The following is a 24,435-nucleotide window of genomic DNA, read 5'->3' as shown; positions in this document are numbered from 1 at the left end:
ATGGATTCTGACACCATCCCAGCAGCCAGGGGCAGGCGACAACTTTCTGTGGTTTTCCCAGAGCCCCATATAGGGCTGAATGATGGAATTCTCCCTCGCATTCCCCACTCCCTGGCTATGCCTGCACACCCTGGTTGCTCCTGCTACAGGATGGGCTGTTTGGGCACCAGGAGGTGGGAGGGGAAGGGGATGGGGCACTGAGCATCCCCCTTTTCACCCCCCTGACTCGATTCTTCAGCCCAACACCTGCCCAGTGGTAGCACCCGTGATTAACTATGAATTAATGATCAAACCCAGTGATGCTTTTCATTGGGGTCTCCCAGGGGGCAGCCCCACAGTTTTGTGGGAACTCTGGCTTGACAAAACCATTTGCTGGTGGTAGATGTGGGGTGGGTGTGTTGTTTCTTTATTTTCCTCCAGTGGAAACAAAGAGGCCCTTGAGCCTGGAGTGTAACTTAAAACATGGCATTCCTGAAAAGAATTTCCTGATAATATTTTTAGCACCTGAAAAAAAAAAAAAAAGGAAAAGGGCAAAAGGAAGGAAAAAAAAAAAGCCTATAACACTTTTTTTTCCCCCCTCTTCCACGTTTTCCCCCTTCCAGCCCCTGTTTTAAGGAAGCAGAGGGGACCCGCTGCTCAACTGCGGCCGCGGGAGGTGGATCCTTGGATGGGGGTTCTACACCCGGTGTGTCCATCCCCACTCCTCTTGTAGGGCACGGGGCTGCCATGGGGTCCCTCCGCGGGCGGCTTGGGAGGAGGGAGCGCGGCGGGGGGGTCCCTGCGTGGGGTCGCCGCTCCGCCCCAGCTCCTCACTGAGGGACCGCAGCCCCTCGGCGGGCCCCCCCCGTCTCATTTTCATAACCCGCCTCCTGCCACCGCCCTCCCGGCGCGCCGAGCACCCATTGGCTGACCGCCCCGCGATATGCAAATCAAGCCCCTCGGGGGGCGGGGCTGGAGGGGTGAAGGCGGCCGGCGCGGCAGCAGCGCTCCGAGCCGCCTCGGCTGATCGCTCCGGAGCCGCCGGCTCCGCGCCCCAGCCCCACAGCGCTGCGCTTCGGGCAGCGGCCGCCGCCGCCATCTGCGAGCCCTGTGCCCGTGGACGGGCGCCGTTCCCCTGCCCCGCCATGCCGCGGCGGCCGGTGCCGGCGTGAACAGGCGAGCGGCGGGTCCCCGGCGGCCATGCGGGGCCTGGCGGGCTGGGCCGTGCTGGTGGCCCTGGGCGAGTGGCTGCTACTGCGGGCGGGCGGCGTGGTGCCGCTGGCGGATTTCTACCCCTTCGGGCCCGCCGAGGGCGACGCCGCCACAAGGAAGCAGGACGACGGCGGCTCCGAGTTGCGGCCCCTCTCTGTCCCCTTCCCCTTTTTCGGGGCGGGGCACACCGGCCTCTACGTGAGTACCCAGGAGTCCTCCCAGGGGCCTCCTATTTCCTCCTTTTATTTCCTTTTATTTCCTCAGTGTCCCACTCGGGTGGATCCAGGTGCATCCGAGTTTCCATGGTTGGGTGGTCCCGGTTTAACTTGGAGCATCAGAAGAGTAACAGTGTGCTGAGAGCAGGGGAGATCCTGTGGGACAAGAGCCAGTGTGCCGTGACCCTTGCTGGGAGGAGGTGATGGCAAGGCTCCCAGTGCGATGCAGAATATTCAGCTGCCCTTTGAGTTGTGCTGCAGTGGGGCTTGGCTGGCCACTCGGCACATCCTGCTCCCTTTCCTCTCCTCCCTTTGCCCATGGGGTCGGACACACTGCTTGGAGCTCTGCTCATGTGCTCCCTTGCAGCCCCTGACCCACCTCGAGGGAGCAGTGGCCAGAGAGGTCAAGTCACACCTGGCCCATCATGTCCCCTGCAGCTGTGGCCATCAGGTCTAGGTTGACCCTGGAGCCTTTTGGGCAGTACTGGCTCTGAACGCATGCCTTGTGTCATGGAGTGGGGTCTGTGCTCCCCAAGTCAGCTCCCACCTGGAGCAGTGAATCCGCAGGCATCCTGGTCCCTTCTCTTTTCCATGGTTTGCTTTGGGCTGACCCGTAGTATGGACCCAGCTGGCTGAGGAGGGGCTGAGCATCACCTTGGATCTGGGCTCATGTACTGTCCCACTGCCTCAGCTAAGCACAGGAGGCCCTTGGTCCTTGCTGGCAGTGGTGTGGGTTTTTTTTCCACTAATAAAGGCATTAGCCCTGCCATTGAGTGGGAGGGACCTGGGCTTGGGGCTTGAGCCATGGTGGAAGGGACGAAGAGGTTGGAAGAAACCAGGGGAAGTGATGGCTGTCCCATACAGGGTCTAAGCACTGCTCTGGGACTTGGAGGAGCTGCAGGGCTCAGGGAGCACTGCGTCCGCCTCCCCAGAACCAACAGCCCCTGGCTCTGCAGGGCCAGCTCACTGGGCATGGGGTCTGTGTGACAGGGCTGTTCCTCCCTAAGGGGCTTCTATGCTGGGTGAGCTGGCCTAGTACTGTGCTCACCTGGAAACCTCTGTTCTCAAGGACTGCCTCCAACCATCCCCTCCTCCTTTGCAAAAACCAGCAACAACAACAACAAAAAAAAAGCCCTTCTTGGCTCCAGCTCTCTCCCATCTTGCTTTAATCAGGGGAAGAATGTTCCTCCGCGGACACCGTGGGGTTACGGAGGCTTTGGGAAACAGGAATCCTCTTCCCCTTAGTCACAGCAAGGACTGCTCCGTGTTCACACAGAGGGGCTGGGGACCTTCCCAGGGCCTTCAGGATGCCAGCCCCGGCTGCCCCTGCCAGGTGGCATGCTGGCTCCCACATGGCTCCTGGCAGGACACTGGCTCCCAAGTCCTTGTCAACATGTGAGCGTGAGACTGCTGCCTGCTGCATGCCAGGGTTGCTCTCTCTGCTCAAGGGCTTCTTGCCGGCTCTGTGACTCCCCTTCCTTCGCCTTCGCACCCTGCAGCCCAGGGGATTGCTGGGTCAGTGCTGCTGGAGCCGGTATTACGTGCTGGGGGGGCTCAGCTGGGGGCCTGAGCTCCTGTCTGTGCTGCTGCCACTTGCAGGCAGCACTCTGGGCATGGGAGAGAAGCGCCTGGAAGCTGCTGGCCCCGCTATAGTTGCCACTGTTGGCAAGGTCTCCTCAGGGGAATTTGGAGCCTGAGGGCAAGAGTGTTTCCCTTTGATCCTTGCTCCCTCCCTGCCTGCTCAGGCAACAATGCAGGCAGGAGTTTTCCCTCCCCTTCCTTGCTCCTGCTGTATCCCCAAGCTAGAGGGTAGCACTTTAGGCAGCAGCATTCACTATCTCCTGGGCTGAGGGCTGCCTCTGCCATGTATCCCTAGGCTAGGCATCCCAGGACCCTAATTATCCCAGTTAATTACTGCTGGGAAGGGCTTGGAGCTCCAAGTAGCTTGCTTTGGGGTGTCTGATATCTCCTGCTTTAACAACAGCAGCCTTCACTGGGGCTTTGCATGGGATGCACTTGGTCATCTGGGGACTATGAGCCTGTTAGCTCACCCAGTGCCACACATGCCAGCAGATGGATTACTGACTGCCAAGGCTTTCCCCTATCCCAGGCTGGTGACTTCCTGGCCAGGAGGGCAGTAACAATGCTGAGCCAAAGACTGCAGGCCCACAGGCTGCGTGTCAGCCCTTAGAGAGCAAGTGAGGCAGCCCCAGGTCCCCACCACGAGTGCTGCCGTGAGCTGGCCAAGCTCACTGGGCACTGTTTGTTTAAAGCGCTGGGGCCGCTGCAGTTTTCTCAGCTGTTTCCCCCTTCCCCTGGCCTGGGCGCAGTGGAGAACAGGGCTGGTTTGTTCGGGTGGCTGCCTCCCTGTAGCCGCACTCCAGCAAGCGGGGGGCCGTGGGCGCTGGGGCACAACTCTGCTTCCAAGGGCAGGAAGGGGAAGCTCTCCAATATTTGTGGAAAGGGGGGTGGGAAGAAAGGTGAAATGGAAAGTGCCTTTAATACATTCTGCTGGCAGAAATCAACCGTGGCCACCCGTTTCTTTCCTTCCCTCTCCCCAGGTGAACAATAACGGGATCATCTCATTCCTCAAGGAGGTCTCCCAGTTCACGCCGGTGGCCTTTCCCATCTCCAAGGACCGGCGTGTGGTGGCTGCTTTCTGGGCAGACGTGGACAACCGGCGGGCAGGCGATGTGTACTACCGGGAGAGCACAGAGCAGTCCATCCTGGAGAGAGCAAGCAGGGACATTGCACAGTATTTCCCCGAGTTCCCAGGGTTTTCCGCACAGTGGGTCTTCATCGCCACCTGGTACCGAGTGACCTTCTTCGGGGGCAACTCATTTTCACCGGTGGGTAGCTGGGGCAAAGGAACCACGAGTTTAGGGGTAGAGTTTCTTTAAAAGAAGCATCTCAACAGAGCTTGGATGCTTTCCATGGCAGTGGTGCTCCTGCCAGCAGGGCTAAGCCATCCCCAGCAGCTCCCTTGTGATGCTTTGCCATAATGGATCAGTGCTAGGCTGGCAAAACCAAACCCTCCTCTCTGTGTTGCCTGAAGGCTGCAAATTGCCAGCGTCCCCCATTTTGGGTACCAGGAGCTGGTCGCAGACAGGGTTTGGTGCCTTTCTTCCAGAGGCCCGATAACTACATTTCCATTTTTCCTGCTGGCTGGGGTGCTGGGCAACCAACCCAACTACCCCTTCTAGCAGAGGAGGACTGGGGCTCAGAGAAACACCCCTTTGCTAAATGCTTTTTCCATCATCTCATTATCTTCTCACTGGTTTGCCTGCCATGCTCCTGCCTGCTCACTCTTCCCTTCTGTGCTGCAGGTAAACACCTTCCAGATAGTCCTCATCACGGATGGCAAGCTCTCCTTCACCATCTTCAACTATGAGTCCATCACCTGGACCACGGGTATGCACGCCAGCAGTGGGGGGGACTTTGCTGGGCTCGGCGGCATTGCAGCACAGGTAAGTGGCAAACGTGGTCCCAGGGTGCCCAGGTAGCACATCTGCCCCAAGAGCTTGCAGCTCCTGGTTTGGGTTTTTTGGAGGTGGATAGCCTCCCTTGCCATGTTTTCTTTTCTTTAAGTTGTTGAATATCCGTGTGTGCTCTGGCCTCCAAAGCTGAGACCGTACAGGGGGCTCTGAAATCCTGAAACCACAGGTCTTTGCCTTGGCTGCTGCCTTGTAGTCCCTTTTCCTTCCTAACCACAGCCTTTAAGAGCAGCTGCCACAGCCAGCACAGCTTTCACTTGTATTTATATTTCATCCTTGTGTTCGTTGTTGTGTTTAAGGCAAAAAAAATCCAATCCCCCACCCGCAAAAACCCCAGTACCCATTCGGATGTGTGAATTTACTGGCAGTTGATCTGTGCTTGGCTCCCTGCCTGCCAGCCTGCAGCAGGCAGGATGCTGCAGGTGGAGAGGAAGCGGATGGGTTTTGGATCCCAGGGGAGGGTCTCAGTGGGCAGCATGGCTGCTTTGCCCTGTCGTGCTGGCTGTCATCCTGGCACATGGACAGGGCTGAGTGCTGGCTGGTGCTGTGTGGACAGGGTCAGCCAGTCCGAGCAGTGCTGCTGGCAGTGTTGAGTGGCAGGCAAACAAGCCTTTGTGCTCCAGCTGCCTTCCTCTCTGCACTAGTGATGTCTCTTTACCCTCTGCCCTTGTCCTCCCAGGCAGGTTTTAACGCCGGTGATGGAAAGCGCTACTTCAACATCCCTGGATCCCGCACCGATGACATCGCTGACGTGGAGATGACGACAAATGTGGGTATCCCCGGGCGCTGGGTGTTCAGAATCGATGATGCCCAGGTGCAAGTGGGGGGCTGCAGCAATACAAGTAAGAGGACAGCAGTTAGGTTTATTTAACTCCCAACCCAACCCCATACTGTTCTCCAGCCCTGTCTTTTCCCTGCCTCAAACCCCCACCTCTACAGGGTGGAGGAGGCGGCTCAAAGTACTTGGGGAGGGAGGGGAGGCAGCCATGGGGGGGACCCTCCTCAGCACCTGCCATGGCTGGAGACATCACCCATGGGTGCCCCGGGACTGGGAAGGGGCTGGGAGAGCAAATGGGGAGGGGAGGAAGACTTTTGAGATGAAAAGAGCTTGCGGGGAGTGATAAGGGAGGCTGGGAAGAAGGTGACAACACACAGTGCAACCCCACCAGCCTGCTTCAGGCAGAGAAGGGCATGAGGGGCTGGCACCCTTGAAGGATGCATGCCTCCATGAATCTCAGGAGGTTGGGAAAGCCATGTGGAGAGCTGCTGGGTTCCAGCCTCCCCGATGGGGCTGGGGCACAAGGGCTGGGCCATGCTCCCCACCCCATGGGGCCTGACACATCCCCTTTCCCACACTTGATCTGTTTGTGTCTCGCGTGTTACCAGTGGGTTTGCTGTAGATGGGCTCTCCCATACCCTTTCCTTCTGCCCTGGGTGATAAGAAAGGGCATGTCCATGTGCCTCCAGCCTAAGGGGCTGACCCTCTGCAGCCTTTTCCCCTCCCATGGGAGGAATTAAAACTGCCCACTGTGTCCCAGGGGAGCCCATGAGGAGTGAACCCTACCCTGCTGTGAGGCAGGCAGCCCCTGTGGGCTCCCTGAGCGCTCTGGGGAGCCGGGTGGGTGCAGGGACAGCCCCTGGCGCTGGTGTGGCTGGAAGGCGGCGGGTGAGCTGTGCTGGGATGCAGGCTGATGCAGGGCCACCGCTTGTCCCCACAGCCTCTGTCTGCCTCACATTGCGGCCCTGCCTGAATGGGGGGAAGTGTATTGAGGACTGCATCACAGGGAACCCTTCCTACACCTGCTCTTGCCTGGCTGGCTTTACTGGGAAGAGGTGCCATGTCGGTGAGTGTGTGTCCTGAGCGAGCTCCTGGCACATTGCCGCAGGAAGCAGGTTTCATTCCTGGTGTCACTGCTGTGTGCTGGCAGTCTTTGTGTTCCTGTTCTGTTCCTGTTCTGTCCCTGTTCTGAGCTCCCGCCCCATGTGGGGCTGTGTTTCAGATGTGGACGAGTGTCTCTCCAACCCATGTCAGAATGGAGCCACGTGTGTCAACGGTGCTGGCAACTTCAGCTGCATGTGCCCACTGGGCTTCAGAGGTGCCAACTGTGAGACCGGTGAGCATGGGGCCACCAGCACAGCAGGGCTGGCTGTTTGCTGTGCTTGAAGAGCTAAGACCCAGGTTTGGGGAGCGCTGCTGCTCTTGGGAGCACTCTTCAGACTGGGGTTCCTGCAGCAGTTTGCAACAGCCAGCTTGGATTTCAGCATGCTGCAGGCAAAGGAACCTTTGCTCTGGCCACAAGCCCTTCCTGCCCTTGGCAGCGCACACTGCTGAGGGCTCAGCTCAGTGCTGCTGCCAGCACTTCTCCCTGCTGCCCTCCGCTCCTTCAGTGAGAGAAGCTGGCAGTTAGTGTTAAACAGAAGTCTTGGAGGCCCTGCTTTTGCAGGTGATGCTGTGGTCCTGAGCCCTCTGAAGTCAGTGGGGACTCTCCCGCTCCCTGACAGGTCTTTGGTGGCCAGTTTCTCCTGCTGCTGGCCTCCATCCCCCCAGTGGAAATGCTGCCAAAATGTTTGGCTCCCAGCAAGCCTCTGCACTGGTGGAGAAGGCGAGCAGGGAGCTGACTTTCGAGGAAGGGAGGGAGGAATTCCCAGACCGGCATGCTGGCATCCAAGAGGTGCAGGGGGATGGAAGGGCTGAGCTGCCCAAGGAAGGTTTTGGGAAGAGCTGGGGCTGGGACATGGCCACTGTCTCCTGCCAGAGGGTGCATTGGTGGCTCCAAGCTACACCGTCTGCTCAGCCCCAGCATCGCTGTGTGTGCAGAGGCATGTGCCAGCCCTGTGCCTGGGTTGATCCCCCCCTCTTTTCTCTTTTCTTTTCTTTTCTTTTCTTTTCTTTTCTTTTCTTTTCTTTTCTTTTCTTTTCTTTTCTTTTCTCTTCTCTTCTCTTCTCTTCTCTTCTCTTCTCTTCTCTTCTCTTCTCTTCTCTTCTCTTCTCTTCTCGTCTTTCTTTTTTCTGTTCTTCTCTCTTTTCTTTTCTTTTCCTTTTCTTGGTGTTCCCCTGCAGAAGAGCTGCCATGTGAGAGCAAAGTGTGCCACAACAGCGGGACGTGCCAGGCAGTGAATGGGACAGCAGTGTGCTTGTGCCAGCCAGGGTACACAGGGGCAGACTGCCAGACAGGTCTGTGGCATGGGGAGGAAATGGGGCACCTCACGCCTTAGCAAACTGCTTTCCCACCATGCTTCAGCCCCAGCTGGAGTTTTGGAAGGGGAGTGCTCAGGATGGGAAGCAGTGGGTGAACCAGCTGTACCTGCACCTAACCGCCCCTCTTGACCTCTCCTTGCAGAGCTGAACGAGTGTGAGTCCAGCCCATGCCTGAATGGTGGGCATTGTGTCGACCTGATCAATAACTACACCTGTATGTGTCTGGAGCCCTTTGTGGGACAGCGCTGCGAGACAGGTGCCTGCTCCTGCATCCTGCACCACAGAATGACCCATGTCAGGGACTCTGTCCCCAGTGCTCAGCTGGGCCATCACGGCCCTTCTGCCCGGGCTGGGCTCTGCTCATTTCTTGCTCACTTGCTTTCCCCCTGCCCAGACTCATCTATCTGTGAGGACCGGAGCTGCCGAAACCGGCAGACGTGCAACTACATCCGCCCAGGCCGCTACATCTGCACGTGCTCCCCGGGTTATTATGGCAACAACTGCCAGTACGGTGAGCAGAGGTGCACCTTGCCCAGCCTGCCATGAGAGCTGTTTCTTGGGGAGCTGGGTGGGAAGGGCAAATTGCTGAAAAGGGGCTGCGTCAGACATAGGCACTGCCGAAAGCTGTCAGGCAGCGTGTAACTTACAGAATGGAAAGATTTCTTCACTGAAAGGGTGAACAGGCTGCCCAGGGAAGTGGTGGAATCACCGTCCCTGGAAGCATTCAGAAAACATGCAGAAGCCCTTAATGACACGGTTTAGGGGTGGACTTGGCAGTCCTGGGGTAAAGGTTGGACTTGATGATCTTAAAGGTCTTTTCCATCCTAGTTGATTCTATGATTCCGTGTGTGCAGGGGTTGTGGTGATGCCGGGGAGGGAACTCCTTGCAGCAGTGCTGCTCAGCTGCAGTGGGGTCTTTGGTGTGGACCAGTTCTGCACTGGCTCCTCTGGGGCAGAGCGTGTTCCAGCCCCATGCTGGGATGGGTCTAGCTCAGTCTCCTTTTTCCCTGCAGGCGGGCCCCGCGTGCCTGGCGCCTGCCTCTCCCAACCCTGCCAGAATGCGGGCAGCTGCCTGGAGACAGAGCAGGGCTACCTCTGTGAGTGCCAGGAGGGCTACACCGGACAGGACTGTCGAGACAGTGAGTATGAGGGGGAGTCTCTCCAGTGGGGTTTGGCATCTCTAGGAGAGCCCTCACATTCCTAAGAGGGAGAAGCAGCAGCCTCTGAGAACCTGTTTGGTGCTCCTGGACTGAACAGTGGGTCCATCCTGCTGAAGGAGGCTGTGCCTGGGTGTCTGGAGAGGCTCATAGCTGCCACCCACCTGAGCTTCCCCTATGGATGGCATCCAGCAAGGCTGCTTGGCTGTCGCAGCCCCACAAGGGAGAGGGGTCCTGGGAAGCTCCCATCTTCTCTCATGCAGAGCTCTCAGAGGGTTGCGAGTGTCGCAATGGAGGCAGTTGTCTGGAGGGGAATGTCACCATCTGCCAGTGCCTGCCTGGGTTTTTTGGTCTCCTCTGTGAATTCGGTAGGTAAAGGCTTCTCACTTCCTACATTTGCTCCCTCTCCAGGATGCTTGAGCCAGGGAGGCTGTGGTCAAACAAGGAGAAACTCTGCCCATGCCTGAGCCTAGCATGGTGCCAGGGGTATGCCCTGAAACATTGTCCCTGGTGAGGAGGCAACACTTCCATCTCCCAACACTCCCCCTTGAGCTGTGCCTCTCCCAGCCCTTTGTCCCAGCCGGCTTTTCTGGGTGGGATGGGAACCACAGTCTTAGTGTGCTCCTGCTCTGAATCTCACTGGGCATCCAGGCTGGCCCTTGCTGTTTGCATGGTCTGTGGAGTGGTACAGAGAGTCCCTCCCATCTCTTCAGACCTGGCAAAATTAGGAGACCCCCCCATTTCTGGCCAGGCAGCCAGCTGGGTGTCCTGCCACCAGCTGATGGAAACTGGTGCTGTCCGTGTGTTTGCAGAAGTCACCACCACCCCGTGCAACATGAACACGCAGTGTCCGGATGGTGGGTACTGCATGGAGTATGGTGGGAGCTACCTCTGCGTTTGCCACACTGACTACGGCACCAACCACAGTGAGTCTCGTCTGTGGGGATGTGGGACCAGCCCTGGGAAGGAACACAGATGAGGGCAGGGAGTGTGATCAGGGAACACTGTCATCAGCTGGGGAGCAGCCCTCACACCGCTGGTCCTACATCGTCATTGATGCCCTGTGTTTGGCTTTGCAGCAATGCCATCCCCCTGCGACTCGGAGCCCTGCCTGAATGGGGGGTCCTGTGAGGTTCGTGATGACTCGTACATCTGCGAGTGTCCTCAAGGCTTCCTTGGCAAGCACTGTGAGAAAGGTACCTGCATGGAACTCTCTGCTGGCCCCAGGATCTGGCAGGGGGTGGGAGAAGAGTGGCTGCTTGCTGAGCTGCAGCTGGAAGTGGGCACCAGGTATCCCACCCCACACATGGAGGGAAGATTGCATGTCTGCTTTCATGGCCTGACAGTCACAGCAGCTGATCCAGTTGTTTTGTTTCCTGCACAACACCATCAGTGTTGGAGGTGGTTTTGCATGCTTGAGCTTTGGGCCTCAGGAGCAGCTGCCAGTGTCCTGGCGTCACATGTCTGTGGCCTCCTTAGGTCCTGGCACAGAGAATCATAGCATGGTTAGGGTAGGAAAGGACCTTAAGATCATCTAGTTCTGCACGGGGTTATTCAGCAGTGTTGGGGAGGCCTGGGTGCACTCGGTGTTCCTGCAGCAAGGGGTTTGGTGGGAGGCAGTGGCCTTCGGGATGTGGGCAGCAGTGGGTAACCCCTTGCTCTCGGTGTTCTCTGCAGCCAAGCCACGGCTCTGCAGCACGGGACCCTGTCGCAATGGGGGCACCTGCAGGGAGGCAGATGGCGAGTACCACTGCTCCTGCCCCTACCGCTTCACTGGGAAGCACTGCGAGATCGGTACGGCCTCCTGCCCCCCGCCTGGGACGTGAGGCAGTTGTCCTGCTCACTGCTCAGCTCCCACCTGCCCTCTGCCCCCAGGTAAGCCAGACCCCTGTGCCTCGGGGCCCTGCCAGAACGGGGGCACCTGCTTCCACTACATTGGCAAGTACAAGTGCGACTGTCCCCCAGGCTATGCTGGCCGGCACTGCGAGACTGGTAGGTGTGAGCAGGGTGTGCCAGTGCCAGGGGATGCTTGGGGAGGTGGTGGTAGCAACAAGCAAGCCTCCCTGCTTGCTTTGAATCCCCTTCCCTATAATTTGAAGCACTTTGGATCTCATTTGTACCCTGCAGAGGTGGGGGAAGGGAAGTGGCTCTTGTTTCTGGGCTCTACCAGCCCCGCAGCAGTCACTCTGTTCTTCTTCTAGTGCCCTCCCCGTGCTTCCTTAGCCCCTGTGAAAACGGTGCTACCTGTGAGGACCTTGGTGAGGGCTATGCTTGCACGTGCCCCATGGGCTATATAGGGAAGCACTGCCAGACTGGTAAGGGCTCTGTGCTGCCCCTGCCAGTCAGGGGCTCGGGGTGCCTCTCCAGGTCCTGCTCAACACCCCCATCTCTCCCCAGTGGTTGACTGTGGTACTCCCAGTGAGGTGAAGCATGCCCAGGTGTCTTTCAACTCCACCAAGGTGGGCTCTGTGGCTGAATACCAGTGTGAGCTGGGCTACACCCTCAGCCAGCACAACCACCCTCGTGTCTGCCACTCACCGGGTGTCTGGAGTGACCCCCCTGAATGCAACGGTGAGGAGAGCTGGGGAGCAGCTGAGCCCTGGGGTACTGTTCCAGTGGGCTGTGGCCATGACCCTGGCTTGGTGACCCCAGGGCATGTACTCTGGTCCTCCCCTGTCTGTGTCTGCAGACAGATCCTCCCGGAGACCCCTCCTCAGTGCTCATGTCTCTTACCTTGTCTCTCCCCTGCACAAATACCTGCAGAGATCAATGAGTGCCAGTCCCAGCCCTGTCTGAATGGTGGTCAGTGCAAGGACCGCATTGCTGAGTTCCTGTGCTTGTGTGAGCCAGGTTACACCGGCCAGCATTGTGAGTCAGGTAAGAGAGAGACCATGACAGGTACACTCCAGGGCTCCTGGATGCTGCTCCCAGCCAGCTGAAGGAGCTGGCAGGGCTATGAGGGCACATGCACTACTTGTGTCTCCCCTACTAATGGATTCTGTCTGCATGGGCATCCCCATCACTGATAGGGCACTGACTTACCCTTATGCACGTTAAGCCCATGTGGAGAAGCCCCAGATCTTGGGATCTGGGTGGGAAGTGTCCCTGGGGCTTCAAAGCTATTGGCCAGGGTGGGATGGGGCGGGGGGAAGAAGCAGCTTGTGGTCATGCTGTGCTCCTGTGTATACACATAGTCATGGTTGCATGTGGACACTGGCAGAAGGAGATAACAGGTAGTGAAAGGTCTGGTGAGACTCTGTGGCAGGCAGCTCTAGCCCTGCTTAGGAGAGGATGGTGGTGGGAAGAGGTGGGATGCCTGCTGGGGATCAGAGGAGGGCACATGCCGCAGTCACCTTATGGGTCCTCTTGGCACAGCCCTAGATTGCCAGCCATACCGGGTGTTCCTGAGGACATGTCCCTATGCCCAGCTCCCACTGCAGCCCCTGTACAGGGGCAGACATGGGGTAGTGGGCTCCTGATGGCTCCGGGAGCAAGTGATGTGGGGAGAGTCCACACCCTGCAGGGGAAGCGCTGCCTCTCCAGGTCTCCTCATTCCCTGCTGCTGGCCCTGTCTTTGTGCTGAGCTGGTGCCTTTCTTCTTGTCACTCCCCAGATACTGACGAATGCCAGTCGGAGCCCTGCAAGAATGGTGGGACCTGCCAGGACCTCCCTGCATCCTTCACTTGCTACTGTCCCGAGGGCTTTGTGGGGACCCAGTGTGAGACAGGTAGGGACTCGCACTTCCAGTGGGAGGCTGGGCTGTGGGCACTGGGACACAGTCGGGACCTGTACTGGTTGCCATGTTGGGCACTCTGTCCCCAAGCCATTACACTAGGCACTCGCTGCCTATTGTGCCTCCTTGCCTGTGGTTCCAGGGACAGAGCTGAAACTGCTCTGGTGGGGAAGGAGCAAAGGACAAGATGTCCACTGGTAATGGATCCCCTTTTGAAGGCATCCACCCCTGCCAGGGAACATGGCCACCATGGCACTTGGGTGGGATTCTGGACCCAAAATGGCTGTGCTGAGCCCTGGGCTACATGTCCATCCTGCTGTCCCTTGGGAGGCCATTGCCTGGCTGATGCCATGCTGGGGGCCTCCTGCTCACCACCATCCTTCTCCCACCTCCAGAAGTGGACGCTTGTGAGTCAAGCCCTTGCCAGAATGGAGGGGAGTGTGAGAGCTACAGGGGCTCCTACCTCTGCGTGTGCCCAGAGGGTTTCTTTGGCTACCACTGCGAGACAGGTGAGGTGGGAATGAGCAGCTTGGTGCAGGGCGGCCGATGGCTGGCTAGCCACCTCTAATGCCACCACTGTGGTACCTCCGCAGCCAGCGACCCATGCTTCTCCAGTCCCTGTGGGAGCAGAGGCTACTGTCTGCCCGGCAACGGCACCCACAGCTGCACCTGCAAAGTCAGCTACACAGGCAAGAGCTGCGAGAAAGGTAAAGGCCCTCAGCAGCAGCACCAGGACGTGCGTGGGGCTCGACACTGGCCCAGCAGTGGCCACTGCCCGTGTGGGGCTCGACGCCATCGGGGACCAGCAGCTCTCCTTGAGGCGGGCAGGGCTGAGGCCATGCCTCTGTGGGGGGCAGCCCAGGCTGTGCCAGTGCCTCGGGAGGGCGCCGAGCCACTGCTGCGGACACCAGGCTTGGCGTGAGGACGCTGGGGACAGGTTTGCCTGGCCTCCTGCAGCAATGGCGATCCCGCAGGACGGGAGGCTGAGGTGTTCGAGGGAGGCCTCTCGCTGCCGGTACCAGCCTCCCGGGGCCCCTCGCCCTGTCTCGCCGGTGCCATTGGCCTGGCAGACGGTGGCAAGCACTGTGCCACTGTGTTGCAGTGGCTGGAGTGCTCCTGGTGCTCCTCCTGTGCCCACTGGGCAGGTGGCAGCTGGTGCCTGCAGGGCCCCTGCTGGGTGTGCGAAGGGAGAGAGCAAGGGCCCCATGCTCCATCACTGCTGCTCTTGCCTCTTGCTGCTGGGGTCTGTTCTGTAAAGATTCATGGCGTTACCTCTCCCCTTTGCTTTTGCTCACACCCTGAAGAATTGCTGCCACCAACCTCATTAAAGGTGGAAAGGGTGGAGGACACTGGTGTGTTGATTTCTTGGCACCCACCTGAGGACGCAGCTGCCAGGCAACTCATTGACGGCTACGCCGTGACGTACGTATCCTTCGACGGCTCTTACCGCAGGACAGATTTTGTGGACCGAAGTCGTTCTGCCCACCAATTGCGGGCACTAGCCTCCGGCAGAGCCTACAATATTTCTGTCTTTTCAGTCAAACGCAACGTGAACAACAAGAATGATATCAGCAGGCCCGTCATGCTCACCACACGCACTAGTGAGTAGTGTCCCCAGGGGGATCAGGTCGTGACCACGCGTGGCTCCCGCAGGCACTGGGGCTTGTGCTGCCTCCTCCGTGCCACCGGCTCCAGCCGCAGTCCGGGCCTGTACAGAACCCCGCTGGGTTTGGTGGTGCAGATCCTAAAATGCAGACATGGGGGGGCCTTTGGAAAGCACTTGGACACAGAGAATTGATGTTCCCTTTGCTATGAGGTAAAGGGGACTGAACCCCCTGTGGCTCACTGGGCTTCTGCCCAGAGGCTGGTAAGGGAGCCGGCAGTGGGGACTGTTTCTGGATCCTGTTCACCAAGGCCAGGCTGTGCCTGCTGCACTGGTTACTCGTCACTAGCCCCAAAGTAGTGTGAGTCCCCAGTGCTGCTTGGTTGAGCTGGAGAAGCCCCCATACCAGCCAGGCAGTGGGGGCTGGGTGATCTCTGCTGATAGTGAGCCCTGCAGGGGAGTCTCCCACCCCACCATCCTGCCTGGCTCAGTGTGGGGCTGTGCCAGAGAAGGCAGGGGCTGGCAGAGACCTCTGCTCAAGGGCAGAGGAAAAGGGGCACAGTGATGCCTCTATGAGGGCACAGGCAGGCAGAGCAGCTGCAGTTCTGCTTTCTAGGGCAGGCAAATGTAGAAATCGAGTGCAAACTGAAGATGGAGGGGATTAGACCTAGAAAAGCTGCCCTCTAATGAGAGGGGGATGGTGGCAAGAAAGCCCATGGGCCACATCCCCTGGAGTGTGTTGAGACCGAGTGAAGGCCAGGGCAGAAGGCAGGCATGGCACTGGGCACAGCAGGAGCCTGCACCCCTGGCCACAACACCCTGGGAGGCTTCAAGCTAGGGTCAGATGCCAGGGCAGTGAGAACTGGGCTTCGTATGTGGCTGGGCCATATGGCAGGCTTAGGACCAAGCTGAGGCACTGCAGCCCCATTGGAGCTGAGGGGTAGCGCTGGGGCCAGAGGACAGCCCCAAGGGTGCAGTGGATGGCATGAGGCCTTGCAGGCAGGCAGATGCCTGCCCGCAGGTAGCGAGGATGGGAAAGCATCAGTCCAGCTGAGCTGCTCCTGCTGGGAAGTCAACCCAGATGGGAAGGCAGGACTCCCCTTGCAGGGGTGTGGGGAAGAGATGGGGCGACCCACAATGAGCAGCGGCTGACCACAGCCCTCTCCGCTTGCTCCGGCCAGGACCGCGTCCGGTGGAAGGCTTTGAGATCATGAACGTGACAGCCAGCACCATCACGGTGCAATGGGCTCTCCACCGGCTCAAGCACTCCACTGTCAGTAGGGTGCGTGTCTCCATCCGCCAACCGGGGGACCTGGCAGACCGCACCGTGGAGCTGAACAGCAGCGTGGCCAAGTACACCTTCCTGTGAGTGGGGCAGCAGGCAGGTGCTGGGCCAGCTGGCCCTCCCAGCCTGCCCAGCTTACCCCTGCCCAACCTGCCTTCCTCCTCCACAGGGACCTGCAGCCAGGAGAGAAGTACATTGTCCATGTCACGACACTGAGCGGCCTGGGGACAGAAGACCACCTCTCGGAGAGTCTGGCCACGGCTCCCTTCCACGTATGGACAAGTGAGTGGGGTTGTCTGCCACCTCCTGCTGTTGCAGGGGCCCTGAGGCTTGGCAGGGGCAGGGCAGCTGCAGCTTGTGGCCAGCAGGAAAGCTGCAAGCAAGGGAGGGTAAGGTGCGAAAGCCATCCGCCTGTCTGGCAAGCATAGCGGGCAGGAGCTGTGCAAGCAGCCTTGGGGAGTGGCAGGAAGGGCTGCGGCTTGTCCTCCCCTGCCAGATGGTTTTCCTTGCCCAGGACCGGCATGAGCTCAGCCCCGTGCGAAGTCTGCACAGGCCCAAGTTGCTCCCCTGTGTACAGCAGCTGGAGGGTGGTGAGGGCCAGACTGGGTGCCAGGGTGCAGTGAGGCTCTGCGCACCTTGGCAGGGACCCAGCGCTGAGGATCTCCTGCTGGTGTGTTGCATGGCTGGTGCCGGGCTGAGGGCTGGCCAGGGCACGCTTACAGGGTGGCATGTGAGCAAGTAGGGCAGTCACAGTCAAGTACGTGAGTGCTAACCTTTTTTTCTCTGGCTGCTGCCTTCCCCAGAGCCTCTTCCCCCCCAAAACCTCACTGCCTCCCGTGTCACCACTACGTCCGTGTCCATGGCATGGGAACAGCCACCTGCCGGCGCCGTCGAGGGGTACATCATCAACGTCACCACCACTCAGAGTGTGAAGAGCCGCTACGTGCCCAACGGGAAGCTTGTGTCCTATACGGTGCGAGACTTGCTCCCTGGGCAGCGGTACCGCTTGTCTGTCACAGCTGTGCAGAACACAGAGCAAGGCCAAGTGCACAGTGAGCCCATCTACCTCTACGTCACCACATGTGAGTGCCCAGCTCGCTGGGGCTGGGGTTTGCTGCAGCACGAGGCAGTGGGTTAACAAGGCAGTGAGGCAGGGGGTTGGAGGCTAGTAGATCAAGAGTTCTGTGCTCATGGCGACTTGCCACCCCAGAACTGGGTGCTTGCAGGAGGTTCTGGGAACAGGAGGTGGGGGTTTCAGGATGCTGCCTCTTGTTAGGGGAGTGCAGATACTTCACTGGAAATGGCACTCACAGGCCAGCCTTGTGGAGGGTGTACACGTATCCCCAGGCAGCTCTAAACAGCATCCTGGGTACAAGGGGCCTGGCTGGGAGCTGGGCTGCCATGCAAACTCATGGCTTGCCTCCCACTGAGTCTAACCGTTTGGTCTGCAGTGCAGAGGGATGGGGCTCTAGAGAGACGGTGGAGCCAAGCTGGACACCCCCGGGTCCTGCGCAACAGGCTGCCTCCAGCTTTTCTGCCTGAGCTCCGCTTGCTAGCAGATCACAATGCAGCTGAGGAGCCCTCACCAGCTCCCAGGTAGGCACTGCTCCTTTTGGTTGGCCCTTTTTCCCAGCTCCTGTGTCTGGGTGCACACATGATCAAGTCAGTCATGCTTCTGCTGTGAGCAGGTCCCCTGCGCTGCCCAGGACTCACACTGAACCCTGCATCCAGCCGTAGACTGTGGGATGGTTATGGCTTGGGGGACCCGCAGGGCCCCATAGCTTCATGGCTCTTCTGTCCCAGGTTCACCGAGCTGCTAGATGGCAGAGGGAGGATCAGTGCCAGGTTTGGCAAATCCATCAGGATGAAGACACGTAAGCGCTCTGAAGCCTTTCTGCTCACCCTCACCCCCTTCATCCAGTGTAATTTCCTGTGCCTATCCCCAGGACAGGGTGGCAGCTGGGCAGGCTGCTGTAGGGATGGTGGAGCCATAAAGGAAGGCAGGCAAACACCTGCTCTGCTTGCTAGATCCCTGCCCAGGGAGAGGGGTGACTCAGAGCCAGTAAGGAAGCCCAGAGAGGGACCCTCACTGATGGGAGGCAATGCTGGCTGTGGTACAGGCTGCCCCTCCCCTGCCAGCAGCAGCAGTAGCCCAGGCAGTGACCCTGCTGCCCTCCAGTACAGGCCCTGCCTGCCTAACAGCCCGAGACCCCACTGCCAAACACAGCCTCACACTCGAGGAGGATGCCTGGGTGAGAAGCCCCTCACTAGCCCAGGACCAGCCCCCCATTTGCCATCCCTGGAACACCAGGGATCCAAACGCCATCCCCAAGATCTCCTGCCAGGCCTGGGAACCCCATGCAATGGGGTAGGAAAGGGGTCTGGCACACCTGACAACAGCCCTGGGCTTGCCATGTGTCTCTGATCTGCTCCTGCCTCCCCAGGGGAGGCACAGCCCTCTATGCCCCACAGCCCTCCAGGAAAGGGGAGATGGTCACCCTAATTCTAGGGATGCCAGCTGGGAAGGGCTAAACCGCTGCTTCAGGCCTGACCAGCCCCCTGATGCTGTGGGCAAGCTGGATCCCATTGGAGGGGCTGCCTTTGAGTCTGGCTCTGACTGGAGGTGACACTGGACTCTCTTGTTGCTCAGAGCCAGATGCTCCAGTGAAGCTGGAGAACATGGAAGCATCCAGCCACAGCAGCCTGGCACTGCAGCTACAGGAGAACAAGAGCAAGAGTAAGTCTTGGGGGGAGACACATGAGCAGCCGGGCCTGGTTCAGGCCTTGCAGACAGGCAGAGCACTTGGCGCCAGCCTGCCTCCATGTTGCTGCCCTACCGGGAGTCCTGCCCTACCAGTCCCTGCCAACTGCCCCATCCCTGTTTACCCACTTACGGCTCTCCCAAGGAGTACCCTGGCATGCCAGTGGGGTGGGCAGGGCTGTGCCATGGGGTCTGACAACTGTTATGTTTTTGCAGGTGAGGGTCAGAACTGCTCCCTGAACCCCTGCAGGAACGGAGGCACCTGCACCAGAGATGTTAAGTCCTACCACTGCAGCTGCCGCCCGGGGTTCAAGGGCCGGCTCTGCGAGCTGGGTGAGTGCTAAGCTACTGCTGGGGGGCGAGCTCCCTCTTGCACAGGATGGCTTGTGCCCAGCCTGGAGCTGTCCTGGCCACAGGTCTCCTGGGGTGCAGGTCACCGAGCAGCACCCAGCCCCTCTCAGCCAAGGGTGCTCCCACCATGCCCAGACTCTGCTAGAGAGGGAGGGCTATGCTCTGCTCTTGTCAGTTTGGGCAGATCAAGGAGTCCAGGTCTGCTCCCTGCCAAGGCCTCCACCTCCACCAGCCAGCCTTGCAACCCAGGCCCCTGCCCTTCCCATGCAGTTATCTGGGCACTGCAAAGCTGGGGGCTCTGCTTCTCCTGGTGGGCCAGCTCTGTTGGGCCCAGCCCCCCAGGACAGCAAAGGGGCAGCCAGAGGGGTTTCCCTGCCCATAGGCCACAGGCAGGAAGGGCCAGAGATGGGCTTGTTGGTAGCTCCCCTCTCCTATTCCCCAAGCAGCCTGCAAGAAGGTGCCGCACTCGTGCACACGGCTGTACTCGGAAACCAAGTCATTCCCTGTGTGGGAAGGAGGTACCTGCCACTACCTGTGAGTACTGCCTGCGTGTTGTGCTCCCCCCCTTCCCTTGTGCTCAGAGCCAGGGATGTGTCCCTGCAGCTTGGCTCTGGGGAAGGGAGCGCAAGCACGAGGCCGTCTCAGACCCCAGCTGGCAGCTGCCCCCTCCCCAGTGCAGGCTGAACAGGTCTGTGTGCCCTCAAGTCCCTGGTGCTGCCCCACCAGTGGTGTTTCAGGGCAGGATACTGCTGAAATGACAGCCCCCGTAGCAGTGTTACCCACCTATGTGTCATTGAGGTTGTATTTGGTGTGCGTGGGCTCCCCCTGCCTGCTGCCTGCCAGCCCAGTTCCATCTGTAAGCAGAGGGCTGGGCCAGCCCTGCTGCAATACCATGGCATGAGGGGGGGGTGCATCTGATTTGCGTCCCCCACACCACCAGTCTACCTGTGATGGAAGCACAAGGGCCTGGTGTGTGGAGCCAGTCAGTTCTGGCTACCGTAGCCTGGAAGGAAATGGGGGAGATCCACAGATTACCCCCCTTGTACTCATAGAAGCAGACCTGTCCCTGTTATTCCTTCTAACTTGCCCCTCCGCTCTGTGTGTAGGTACAGGAGAGTCTACAAGGTACACCAGGATGTCTGCTACAAGGACAGCTGCAAGAGCACCGGTTCCGAGACAACAACCAGCAGGTAAAGCTAGCAGCAGCAGACCAAGCATTGTCCTTCCTGTGGCCCAGGACAGGGCGATGCAGTCAGTGTCACTGAGCATGTGTGGGGGTGCCTGGGCTTAGCCTGGACTGGGAGAGGCACTCCATGCAGAAGAGGGTGCAGGGAGCACACAAGAATGGCTCAGACGCCAGCTCTGCATTGCCCTCCCTGAAAGCGATGGCTGACGGCACTCTCCTCTCTTCTCTTTCAGAAAACCAAGCACCAGTCACACACTGAGGAAGTCCTAAAGTAAGTACCTGCTCTAGACACTCCTTAGCCATGGGCAAAGAGGGGCAGCTCCTCCATATCCCACACAGGGAGCTGGGGAGGATAGGGGTGGAAGCCAGAGCACAGTCCAGGCTCACACTGCCACGCTGATGGGGCATGAGGGCTCTCCAGCTCCTACATTGGTTTGGATTGGGCATGCGGCTGAGGGCTCCCGGTTGTGGTGGGGTGGAAAGGCAGAAGGGAATGCCCTGCTTCCCTGTGGCTTTACAGCCCCATGAAAAATAGATTCCTGCAAAGAAAGAGGCTGGGCACTGGAGGGTGCAGATCCCCCATCTCCCAGTCAGAGATGCGTGCATAGAGTGGGAAGAGGCAGCTGCAGGGCTTTTGGGGGACTGTACATACCAGCTTATTCTCCTCCTGCTCCTTCACAGGATTCAAACAAGTAGAAGCTTCATCTTTCCACTTCTAAAGGGTTTTCTTTGTAACACCAGGAAGATCAGATCTGCTCACTGGGTTGAACACAGCAGGGGAACCTTCCTGCTTGGCATCAGCCTCTCCTTCTTCTCCAGGCAGTCAGGGATTCACAGCCAGATAGGCATACTGAGCAGCACTCCCTTCCCTCCACTGGACCAGCACTGCCTTTGCTCTGGCTTGCCCTACTCTAGCTGTCTCTGCCCCACAAGGAGCTGAGCGCTGGTGTCCTGCAGCAGCTGGCTGACTGCCCCCCAAGTGACCAGCCTTACTGTCCCCCCCCCCACCAGCTGCTCTGCACGAAGGCTTCCAGCTCTGCTCAGGCTCCCTGCCAACGGCATCTGCACCAACCTGTTTTTGTAATCCAAAGCTATAAATTACCCATAACCCCTAAATAAAACAGTTTAATGCCGACCAGAAAGCTGTAGCTATCACCTGAAATATGAGCCCATAGCAGTCTAGTTGGAGGAGACTTTCCCAGTGTAGACAAGCTAGAAATGGGGAGCAACTCCCCTTAGCAGTGAGGGGAGCACAGGCACTGGAGTCGCATCCCCATCTCCTCTGCTCTAGCGGGGAAATTGAGGCAGCTTCTCCTGCCTGCCTGTTTCCTTTGCTTTGTAAACAATCCCTGGTTTAACCAGCTTTCCAGTTTAGAAAGCAGTAGAGCACCTAGAATGAATTTTAAGTGTTCTGTACAGCAGAGTTTCAGTCATAACACCATGCTATGTGCCTCTAAGCCAGTGCAGGGCACAGTACAGGCTCAGGGACAAAGCGGTGCCCCCTGCCACCCCCTGAGCTGCTCCCCACAGAGGAGCAAACCAGCATGCAGCACTGCCCCACCAGCTGCAGCAGGGCAGGCAAGGAAAATTGTAGCTTAGAAACATTCCTAGTTTTTGTTTGTACGACAACACTAGTTAAACATAGATTTGTGTATTACCATACACAGTGTATATTATAAATTAATACATACCAGAGATATATCGTAGTTATGGTATAGAGTGTTATTTCCCCAGCAGCGTTCTGCAAGCATTGCAGGGTGCTTTGCTCTTCAGCCACACATATCAAGCTGCAGCCCAGAAGCTGCTCTCAGAGCAGAACAGGCCCAGGACTTTCAGTGCTCCTGGCACCATCCTCTCCCTCTCAGTAGCAGCTGCCCAGGCTTTGGGGAGCAACAAGGACACTGTAAAGCCACAACCAGAAGGGCCAGGTGATGTGCCCCGCAACATGAGCACTGCAATCCTGCTTCCCCTGGACATGAAAAGAAGCCAGCCCCTGCCAGGAAGAGCAGAGTAAGGGGAAAGCCACAAAAGCCTCTGCTATCCACAAGGGAGGGGAAGTTTTGGGGCCATGGTCAGAAAGTGTATGCACCCCAATCTTGTCAGCCATGAAACCAACATGGACTGCAGCAACAGCAGTGGCCCTGCCATGGGACAGTCCCATGATCTGCTCCTGCAGTGACAGGCAGCGTGGTGCCGCTGTGAGCCGGCACAGCAGCCTGCCACTTCCTGCCCCACCACCAACACACTATGTACTGCAGCCAGAAAATTTTAACCTAGCCTTGGAAATAAATTAGTTATTTTGATTTTCTTTTCCAAATAAAAACACTTTATGGAAACTGGATTTTTTAAAGTAGTTGGTCAATGAGGAGGAACGAGAGTTATTACTGCATTCTTATACATGGGATTTATTTTAATCCCTCAGTGGGGCTCCAACAAATGGAGCCCTGCAGCCACCAAGGCATGTGCCTGTGTAGGGTGGGGGCCCTGAGCACCCACAAGTGCAGTGGGACCTGGGCGTGCACTAGCATAGGAGCATGGGCATCTTGGAGCCTCACCTTCTCACTCCCGGGCTGGTTTACTTCCTTCACTATCAAAGTCTTCATCTTCCTCTGTGTACAGAGCATCCCTGTTCTCCTCTTCTTCTTCCTCCTCTTCCTCCTCTCGAGCCAGCAGTTTCTTGAAGACCTCAAACTCCTCTGGAGTAGAGTGGGCCAGGTTGGCCAGGAAGTCTTTCTCCGATAGCTGAATGATGTCTTTCAGTTTGGGGTTATTAGTTTGGGTCTGGCCTTTGTACGGGGTCTGGTAGAGGCCCCGGCGCTCCAGGAAGATGTGCCGGTTCCTGAGCTCAGCAAAGGGCATTCGGAAAAGGCGGGCCTTCACCATCTCCTTCTGCTGGACTCCCATCCTGAAGTACACGTACTGCGGGCGGGACGGGGTGGCTCATAGTCTCCGGGCCCTGGTACCCACCACGCAGGAGACGCGTCCCCCGTGGCCGCCCCCCTCACCTGGAAGTGGTGGTGGAGCTGGTGCGGCTCCTCCAGCAGCACGTTGGGACAGGTCCATAGCACCTCCCGGAGTTGCTCCGCTGTGAAGAGGCACCGCTCCCGCAGCAGCCGCACCGCCGCCGCCATCCTCTTCCGGGGCAAGGAGAAGAGCTCGGGGCAGCGGATCAAGGCCCGCTGCAGCTGACCTACGGGCGCCGGCGTGAGCGGGACGGGAGGTGCCGCTTCCCGGTTACCGCCATCCCCGCGTACCCCCGCTGCTCTGCCCTACCTCCGTCGAGCCCCAGGCGCCGAAGCTTTCCCGCGCGCTCCTGCAGCTGCTCCGTCGGCATCCGCAGAAGCTCCGGCCTCCGCTCCAGCAGGCCGAGGGTGGCCTCGGCGTTGAGCCCTAGCAGCAGCAGCTGAGCCACCGCCGCCTCCCGGCGCTGCGGACTGAGCCGGGACTCTACGCCTAGGAGCCGCTGGGCCTGCTCCTGGCTGAAGCCCATGGCCCGCAGCCCCGCCGCCTCCCCGCAGGAGCGGCGGGGGCACAACCCCGCAGCTTGCACGCAGCCCCGCAGCAGGCGCCCCGCCATGCCCGGCACAGCGCGGCCGCCCCGGGGAGGGGCCGCGGAGGCTCCGCCCCAGCAGCCGGGGCACGGGGTAGTTCCGCTCCCGCTGCGAGCAGCATTGGAGGCCTGGGCAGCTTGGAAAGAGGCGGTGCTGGAGTGACCTTTTTTTCCCAGGAGAAAGCGCAGCTGCCCTAACCGGCCTCTTCCCGGGCCACTGGGGCGAACTCGCCCTCAGCAAAGCAGTCGCGGTAACCCACGGGGAGAGCGCAGAGCGGCAGTGGCAAAACAGTGCAGGGAGCCTGTAATGGAACAAGGAGCAGCCCGATAGGTGCCACTCTCTAAAACTCAGCCCAGAAAGCGCTTTGGAAAGGAAGGTCTTCCCAAAGTCGATCCCGGTGCTGAGGTGATTTCTGCCACGGGAACGAGGCAATAGGGAACTATCCCCCAGTCAGGGCAGAGGAGAAGAGGTCCAAGCCCCGGAGCCAGGGTGCAGCCTTCCTTCAGTGCCACAGTTAAGCTGCAGAATACATTTTACCACGAAGTTACAATGCAATAGGATGGTTTGGGTTGGAAGGCATGTCAAATCTCAGCCAGCTCCAACCCCCTGCCATGGGCAGGGACACCTTCCACTAGACCAGGTGGCTCCAAGTCCTGTCCAACCTGGCCTTGAGCACTGCCAGGGATGGGGCAGCCACAGCTTCTCTGGG

The 24,435-nt window shown here is 58.9% G+C and overlaps 2 protein-coding genes across 4 annotated transcripts; one reads left to right on the top strand and one right to left on the bottom strand.

Annotated features, from left to right (window-relative positions):
- Positions 1-1,033: 1,033 nt before the first annotated feature.
- Positions 1,034-21,199, top strand: SNED1 (sushi, nidogen and EGF like domains 1). 3 transcript variants are annotated; one of them, XM_061451733.1, is made up of 33 exons: positions 1,034-1,389; positions 3,968-4,255; positions 4,733-4,873; positions 5,580-5,742; positions 6,619-6,744; positions 6,901-7,014; positions 7,962-8,075; positions 8,242-8,355; positions 8,494-8,610; positions 9,113-9,238; positions 9,520-9,624; positions 10,069-10,182; positions 10,336-10,452; positions 10,934-11,050; positions 11,132-11,248; positions 11,458-11,571; positions 11,654-11,827; positions 12,020-12,133; positions 12,870-12,983; positions 13,385-13,498; positions 13,583-13,696; positions 14,528-14,590; positions 15,774-15,957; positions 16,047-16,159; positions 16,681-16,959; positions 17,329-17,473; positions 17,681-17,751; positions 18,528-18,614; positions 18,855-18,971; positions 19,436-19,523; positions 20,096-20,179; positions 20,409-20,446; positions 20,857-21,199. In XM_061451733.1, the coding sequence occupies exons 1-32, from the start codon at positions 1,180-1,182 to the stop codon at positions 20,443-20,445; spliced, it is 4,095 nt and encodes a 1,364-aa protein (XP_061307717.1). In that variant the 5' UTR covers positions 1,034-1,179; the 3' UTR covers position 20,446; positions 20,857-21,199. The 3 variants fall into 3 exon arrangements, with proteins under 3 accessions (XP_061307717.1, XP_061307715.1, XP_061307716.1); XM_061451731.1 differs by having other exon boundaries at positions 14,294-14,590; XM_061451732.1 differs by lacking the exon at positions 19,436-19,523 and having other exon boundaries at positions 14,294-14,590.
- Positions 21,200-22,564: 1,365 nt separating this feature from the next.
- On the bottom strand, positions 22,565-23,798 carry MTERF4 (mitochondrial transcription termination factor 4). Its single transcript, XM_061451735.1, has 3 exons — positions 23,449-23,798; positions 23,181-23,365; positions 22,565-23,094 (listed from the first exon to the last, which is right to left on the bottom strand). Exons 1-3 carry the CDS (start codon positions 23,750-23,752, stop codon positions 22,735-22,737), a joined length of 849 nt encoding a protein of 282 aa, XP_061307719.1. The 5' UTR covers positions 23,753-23,798; the 3' UTR covers positions 22,565-22,734.
- Positions 23,799-24,435: the final 637 nt, after the last annotated feature.

Source organism: Pezoporus flaviventris, unplaced genomic scaffold, assembly GCF_033815535.1.
Source record: "Pezoporus flaviventris isolate CSIRO_AGI_PZ_B2104156 unplaced genomic scaffold, CSIRO_AGI_Pfla_v1 ptg000013l, whole genome shotgun sequence".
NCBI classification, from domain to species: domain Eukaryota; kingdom Metazoa; phylum Chordata; class Aves; order Psittaciformes; family Psittacidae; genus Pezoporus; species Pezoporus flaviventris.
This window is presented reverse-complemented; position numbering and strand designations above follow the sequence as displayed.

Coding starts and splice junctions, on each gene's coding strand:
- SNED1 (XM_061451731.1), top strand. CDS start 1,180: ATGCGGGGCCTGGCGGGCTGGGCCGTGCTGGTGGCCCTGGGCGAGTGG. Junction 1,390..3,967: donor CGGGGCACACCGGCCTCTAC/GTGAGTACCCAG, acceptor CCCTCTCCCCAG/GTGAACAATAACGGGATCAT. Junction 17,752..18,527: donor ATCCATCAGGATGAAGACAC/GTAAGCGCTCTG, acceptor CTTGTTGCTCAG/AGCCAGATGCTCCAGTGAAG.
- MTERF4 (XM_061451735.1), bottom strand. CDS start 23,752: ATGGCGGGGCGCCTGCTGCGGGGCTGCGTGCAAGCTGCGGGGTTGTGC. Junction 23,366..23,448: donor GCGCCTGGGGCTCGACGGAG/GTAGGGCAGAGC, acceptor CGGCGCCCGTAG/GTCAGCTGCAGCGGGCCTTG. Junction 23,095..23,180: donor AGCTCCACCACCACTTCCAG/GTGAGGGGGGCG, acceptor TCCCGCCCGCAG/TACGTGTACTTCAGGATGGG.